At 37.5% G+C, this 7,834-nt stretch overlaps 1 protein-coding gene across 1 annotated transcript; it reads right to left on the reverse strand.

The window, feature by feature from the left end:
* Window positions 1-4,730: 4,730 nt before the first annotated feature.
* Window positions 4,731-6,545, reverse strand: LOC122026116 (high-affinity nitrate transporter 2.3-like). Its single transcript, XM_042584759.1, has 2 exons — window positions 5,358-6,545; window positions 4,731-5,274 (listed from the first exon to the last, which is right to left on the reverse strand). The coding sequence occupies exons 1-2, from the start codon at window positions 6,512-6,514 to the stop codon at window positions 4,908-4,910; spliced, it is 1,524 nt and encodes a 507-aa protein (XP_042440693.1). The 5' UTR covers window positions 6,515-6,545; the 3' UTR covers window positions 4,731-4,907.
* Between the last annotated feature and the right edge of the window lie 1,289 nt (window positions 6,546-7,834).

Consider the following 7,834-nt stretch of genomic DNA (forward strand, 5'->3'; position numbering starts at 1 on the left):
TAATCATTCCTAGTCTAGTATTAACATTCAGGGACAATGTTAATGCAATAAGACTAGCATGTAAGTCAACTCGATGATTCGATCTCACAAGTCATGGATATGAAGATATCAAGTTGACATATGGATATGCATTGGAGAATGTATACTGAATGACCCGTATGAGAAAGTATCATGGATCGTTATATGAGTGTCATATACTTTCTCATGTGGCTATTAGTATGACTACTAGTCCTTAGACCTGAAGTCACCATGGTTCCCTACATAAGGAGTTATGTACTTTGGTTTCGTCAAACGTCACCTGTAACTGGGTGGACTATAAAGGCGATTACTGGGTATGTAACAAATTATGCGGAGGGATGTGAGTGATGTAGATGGGATCTATCCCTCCTATATGACGGGAGAGACATCGATATTCTTGATAGAGTGAAACCACGAAGTGCATGGTCATGCCCAAATGAGTCAATATGATATATTGAGCTCATTTGATTTAGTGAGTCTACTTGGAGTTCAGGATTTAGATTGATCAGAGGATGACACGGTCTATGCCTTACATTGATCAATCTAGATGTCTAGGATAGAAGGACACTTGTCATATTTTGTGAGGAGTCACAATTAGTAGTCACAAGGTGATATTGGATCTCAACATTCTTGTAACATTGGGTAGTAATGATGTGTTGCTAAATACCGCTCATTACTTATGCTCCTAAATGGGTTTAGGGGCATTGCCAACGTTACAAGAACCTATAGGGTCACACACTAAGGACAATTAGATGGAGATTAGGTTCATATGATGAACCAAGAGGATTAGATTCGTTTGATGAATCAAATTGGATTAAGAGTAATCCTAATTGGGCTAATTGAGTTAGACTCAAGTTGATTTATGTGTTCAATGAGTCTAATTTAGATTATGACTCATTGAATCAATTTAATTAAATGAATTAGATTCATTATATTAAGTTGGCTTGAATCAAATGGTTAGATTAGATCAACCATGGGAGAGATTTGGTTAAGTTTGACTTGACTTGAGAGGAAGAGGAAGAGTCAAGTTTGACTTGACTATTTGCCACATCATTAGTGATTTGGCATTAGCAGGACTAATGATGATGTGCCACATCATCAAAGTGTTCCACCTCATGGGGGTTACAAAGTCATTCTCTTTAATGGCTACATTTAATGAGAATGGGGGTTACATTTTGGAAATGTGGCCGGCCACAATTTTGAATGAATTGGATTCATTTTCATTCAAGTGGCATTATTCCATCTTCTTCCTCAAGTGCTCTTCTCCTTTCTCCCTCACCTCCTCCTTGGCCGAATCACACAAGGTGCTAGCACACCCTTTTGTGTGGTTTTCTCCACCTACGTGTTCGTGTGGATACTTCTAGAGGAGTGTCTACTTTGACACTCTCGAGATCCGGCACCGTCGAGACGAGCGGGAACGCAAAGGGCACGCAATGAGGGTAATGAATCTTTTCATGTAGATCTAGGAGTAGATCTAGGTAGAAACTCGTACTCGTAACTTCGAATGTTTTTCTTTGCACGGATCCGTTGGCTAGGGAGTTTTGGGGTTTCCGCGACGCGAAAAAACGGTTTTCGCGGCCCGAAAAACCCAACAAATATAACTCAAGAGGAGAATGTTGGGGATCGGACGACCGGTTTGAAGGGGGGTTGGATAGACGGCGCCCCCAATTCAATTTATCTTTCTACACTTGTTAGTATGCACAGCGGAATAAACAAGCTAGCTACTTCTGTCATAGAGGCATAATTTATAGCATGTTATTAGGCATCTAACCAAGGAATATGGTTGTGGAACTTTATCATAGAGGTTACAAATTTTTAATGGTATTGAGAGACCATGAGAATCAACTATGATAATAAAGTCGTTAAGTTATATACCAAGAACAACTTTGATTTGTTGAAGTTTAAATACATGAACATCAAGTTTTTGACAGTGAAAGAAGAGTTCAGAGTGGTCAAGTATCAATTGAGTAGATTAACACATATTTCATGATAGTATATTCACTCACCAAGAGCTTGCAATCTAAGGTGTTCAATAAGCATCTAGAACATATTAGAGCTGTCAAAAGGGCTATCCCTCTAAAAATCCATCACCTGGAAGGTTGGGAAATTCCCAATCTAACCCTACAAACCCACTAAAAAATAAAGAAAATAGAAAATGTTGGAATTTTTTAAGTTTGGATTGCGGATTAGGTGGATTAGCCCACAAGCTCATTGAGTTTTCCACTTTAGTTTTATGTTTTAGAATTTTTTTCTTCTAAACCTGGGGGCCACGAGCAATCCCTCTTGGACTGGCAACCCATGTGGACTAGCCTGTTTAGGCCTGCCAAATGATGGATTAATAAAATTTTAATCCAATCCACTTAAACTATTTGGTAGGATAGACCAACCCAATAGGCTTAATTTAAATTGGCGGCTCTAGAACATATGGACATCTTCCTTTGGATGAAGTAGCTATTTAGTGAGAGTCTGTATTTGGTATTTTATGTTTTATATTGATTGTCACATGTGGATTTTGTTTATTGTACATACTAAGGTTTTAGTATTTTTTTTACAACTCTGAAATAAAGTTGTTATGATTTAGTATTGTAGTTTTGCAAATGATGTCTGCAAATATAATATTAGACTTTTTTAGGTCATGAAGAGGAATTATGGTTTACTATTGCTATTTAAGATATGATATTTGTAAATACGCTATGGGCCTTTTTGAGTCATAAAGAGGATCAGCTAAAAATTGACATATACACATTATATTTTATGTAATTTTTATGTTACACATCCATATTAGATCTATGTCATTAATGACATTGATATTGTGATTACTGTTTGTCCTTATTATGAGTATGATAATGATGACTATTTTAGTCATGTACTAATGAAATTAATGAATTGGATTGTTCTGAGGGGTATTTTTACATTTAATGGCATTATTGAACTCAATTAAGAGCATCTCTAATGGAAGTTTTATCAAATGTTTGTAAAATTAAAATACCTCACGAAAAATCTTTTATTATTGTGTAGATGAGGTTTGAGATTTTTAGTTTAAGAACAGGTTTGATTTTTTAAACCTACTTTTTTCTTCTAAAGGTGGAGTCAATAATTAATAACGACATTTAATTACATGTTTGACTTTTTAAAATAATTAAAAAATAAATTATTTTATAAAATATTTAGTTATAATACCTTCTTTCATAAATTGTTGCTAATAATTAAAGTGATTTTAATATATATATATATATATATATATATATATATATATAGTTAAAAAAATATATAAAATGACTATAATTAAATTAAAATTCATAAGTTAATAAATATTAAATTTAATTATAAATTAAATTAAATTAAAAATCATAATTTTATTAATTATAAATTAAAAATAAATTAATTTAAACATCATAATTAATTAAAATATTAAATAAATATTAAATGAAAAAATAATAAATAAATATATGTGATTTATAATACAAACCCCATAAAAAGTTGTATGAAGATTTTTTGATTGTAGAAAGAATAAGAGATTTTTGTACTTAGGATGTGGTATTGATGTGGTATATTGGGAACTTACAAAAAAAATATATTGAGAGGTCTAACTATTGGAGATGTCCTAAGAAATTTGACTATGTTATGAATCACATGTTACATGTAACTTAAGTGGAAGATTATCAATATTTATTTCTCTATTTGGTGGGCTTACATGTTACGGTTATAACGCAGAATTGCCATTGTGGATATGCCCAATAAAATGATCTAATTGATGTTTAATTCAGGACATAATTAGTAGATATGAATTTTATGTGTAAAAATCCGTTAACCCACATTGATGAGTTGATAACAAAAACGGATCTAAAACTATTATAGGATTGTGGTTCCCATAGAGTTAAGGTAATGAGATCTCTTCTCTATCTATTAGAAGGAGAGAAAGACATTACGGCCGTCACACTAACTCCAATGGAATATCATCTTTCCTTTTTGATCTTTAGGTGGTTCCAGCAACGAGAGATGGCGATAACTCTCGTATCAGGTTTGATCTACCTTTTTCATTGTCGCTTTCGTTTTGTTTTATTAAATTGCTATACACATCAATGATATATTCCTGTTTAGAATTGTTTCTAGTCTATACGGATTCATGTGCCAAGAACGATTCTCGTTTTAGAAACCTAACATATTTAACTGGAGAATTAGAAAAATTTTGGGGGTTACCACTCTTCTTTTTGCAAAGAAATCTTGATGATTTAAAATTATGTTGTTAGAATTTAAATAGGTATACTGAACATGAAAATTAATCTACAAGTTTCTGTTTTTGGATACTACTCTTCTTGCATTTGGCTTGTTACACCTAATCCTCTCAAAGGCCTAGGACAGATAATTGTTTCAGGGCCAGAGATGCATATCCCTTCCTCAACTGCAAAATAGTGCTGAAAGACTGACTAAATGTTTATGAACAAGAACCTTTTGCTCTTCATCTTTTGTAGCTGAAAATACAGTTACATGTCTATTCCTTCATTCTCTCTTTATGTTCAGTTCAAATTTACCATAGGAATTATCATGATCATTTGCATTTTATACGTTTGCTTAGTAATTTCTCTCTAATGCTAATTATAATTACAAGCTTCATCTCCTTGCCTCTGGTTACAGAGCTACACTAACTTTAGAAATTGAACTTGTAAAAATCCATATTGTTTATCAAAACAATAAATAAAAAAAAAATGTAGAAACCGAACCAAATCAAGCATAATTGTTTGTTTTAGTTATAAATGGAGAACTCACAAATCTCCAACCAAATTCCCCCAATCCGTTCCCAGACTTCAAAGATACAATAATACATCAAAAGGAACTAGATTTCATGGAAATCGATAAGGAAGGAAGGAAGGAAGGAAGAAGAAAGACTTTCAAGCATTGCCTGGTGTTTCATTCACAGGAACAGTGGGCGAAGTCTCCCTTCTACCACCTTCTCTAACGCTGTTCTCTGCGAACTTGATGCTGGCCAAGTGGTAACCCCTTTCCCTCTCCTCCTCACTCCACTCCGCCGCGTAATAATCCTCCGCAGTAGCCTTCGTTCTCGGGCCACAAAACATGCCGCCCCATTGCGGGAAGTAAATGAACGTTATGGGCAGCGTGCAGCAGAGGATCATGATGCCCATCAGAGTGATTCCTGTTTCCTTCGAGTACTTGCTGCCTTTGAAGAAGATGAGCTGAGTGAGGACTGCCCCCGCGCTTCCTCCGCCTCCTGCCATCCCCGAAATCAACCCCAACGACCTGCAATTCGATGCCGATTCAATTTAATTTACTAGTGTTGGGAAGAAAACAGAGGCGATGAAATTATATGGATTGTTTATTACCTGCGGGAGACAAAGGGTACGACGCCGAAGGTGAGGCCGCAGGCGGCCTGCACGAAGAAGGAAAAGAGAAGCATGACGGTGACGGAAGCCGCGATGTTGTCCATCCTCCCTAGCAAGATGCAGAAGACGCCGCCAAGGCTCTGCACCACCCAGAGGCTCCACAGCCGCCCCCGCATACCATACCGCCGCGACATCCAGTCCGACAGCACGCCGCCGCCGGGCCGAGACACGATGTTTGCGAGCCCGAAGCTGGCTGCGATCATCCCCGCCGTCCGTAGGTTCACGTTGAACCTGTCGAAGAAGTACTCCGCGATGATGTTGTCGATGGTGAGCTCCACCCCGAAGCAGTAGCCGTAGGTGAGCGCCAGGATCCAACCCCTGTAGTTGGTCACCGCGTGGTAGAGAACATTCCGGAAGCTATCCTTGTGTTTGTCCCCGACCTTCTCCAGCTTCCGGTAGTCGCCGTTGGGCAGGTCCTGGCCCAGCATCACCACCGCGATGGCTGACGCCGTCTGCATCGCGCCCGGGATGAAGAACGCCACGCGCCACGCCGTGAACTCCGTGCTCCCGATGTGGCGGATCAGATCGAACACCAGCGGCATGATGAGCTGTGTGGCGCCGCCGCCGAGATTGCCCCACCCGCCCGAGAAACCGTTCGCCAGCCCCACCTTTGGCGCCGAGAACATCGAACTCATCCAGAACTGCGTGGACACGAAGGCGGCGAGCGAGAAGCCAGTGAAGAAGCGGACGAGGAGGTACCCGGAGGCGTTGTCGATGATGGAAGTGTAGTAGACGGACGGCGTGGTGAGGAGGATCAGGGACGCGGAGGCGAGACGGGGACCGACGAGGTCGCAGGCGGTGCCCATGGCCAGCCGTGCGAAGACGGCCCCGGAGACGGAGGCGATGCCGGCGTTGCCGATGTCAGTGGTGGTGAGATTGAGGTTGTCTCGGATGAGCGGGAGGAGGGGCGGCGCCGCGAAAGTGGAGACGAAGCAGCAGAAGAAGGAGATCCAGGAGAGGTGGAAGGCGCGCATGTGCGGCGCCGCTAAGGAGAAGAGCCAGAACTCAGTGGCCTTCTGCTCCGAGTCCACGGGAATCTTGAATTGCGGCGCCGGCGATTCAATTTGAATTGCGGACTTGTTCGATTCCTCCTCCATCTTCTCTGCGCTCGAATTGCTGATGCCGCAGTGTTATGACAAGAATGGCTTGATCTATCTATAAATAGAGACGAACTTAAGAGATGAATTTCGTAGTATATTCTGTATACCAGTTGTGTAGGTCAAAGATATGCTAATCAAGTAGTTAGGAAAGTATAATCATATATTTACGAAGATCCAATCAAATATTAATGTTTCCCTAATTTTATGATTTTATGGAGTTATATCTTATATCATAATATAATGTAACAAAAGTACATTTTCAAAACATGTATTGAACAGAACAGACGAAGAAAATGCAAGTTGGGAATCTATCAGATCCTCTTGCCGTGAATGACTTTTTTTTCATTGAGGATTTTGTTCATTTTATTTCATTTTCAGGAATTTATTCGTTATCAATTCTTGTCATAGTCATAACTTTTTTTCTAAGTTCATCTTTGACTTTGAAATCCCTTCATTAAAACTCAGAAAAAAAATAAATAATAAATAAAATATCTTTAACCACCTTATGTTTTCTATCCCATAATATTTTATCCCTTATATTGAAAAAATAATATTTAACCCTCTTTACTAAAATTTAAATATAAAAAATTTTATAAAAGACAATTGTGCCTATTTTTTTATCTATCATTTTTCAATAATAATCTCGAGAAAAAACACATTAAATTGATCATTATATTTTTTTAATAAATTTTTTTTAATATTTTTTAATAAAAATTTTCAAAAAATTCTTACATGTACCCGTGTAAGTAATAGAAAATAGCAACTTTAAAAAAAAGATAATCAGTTAAAAACTTATTCCACCATCCTCACTAAATGAAAAAAGACCTAGAATTCTAAATTAGTAAATCATATGACAAAAGGCGATTCGCTCGTCCCAGCGCCCCCGCCAACCTGTCCCTAAGCCAACACAGAGGAGGTAAATCACGGGTGACTACTAGCCATTAATGCAAATGGCCAAGATATGAGGGTAAATTGGTAAATCAAAATCAAATGAAGATGAAATAAAATTCATCATTAAAAATCTCCTCCTTCATTGTACACTACATTTGATAATAAGGAGAAGATTTTTAATGAAGAATTGTTTGTTCCATCATTATTTGATTTTGATTCACTAATTTAAAATTCTCACTTTTTTGTTTGGTAAAGATGATGGAATGAGTTCTTGGCTGATTATTCATTTTAGAGTTGTTGTTTTTCTATTATATGCTTCGATGTTATTATTGAAAAATGATTTAAAAAAAAAAGAAAAAGACATAATTGTCTTTTATAATATAGATTTCTCACATTTGATTTTTGGCCAAAGTAGAGTTAAATGTT

This window comes from Zingiber officinale, chromosome 10A, assembly GCF_018446385.1.
Source record: "Zingiber officinale cultivar Zhangliang chromosome 10A, Zo_v1.1, whole genome shotgun sequence".
Taxonomy (NCBI): Eukaryota; Viridiplantae; Streptophyta; class Magnoliopsida; order Zingiberales; family Zingiberaceae; genus Zingiber; species Zingiber officinale.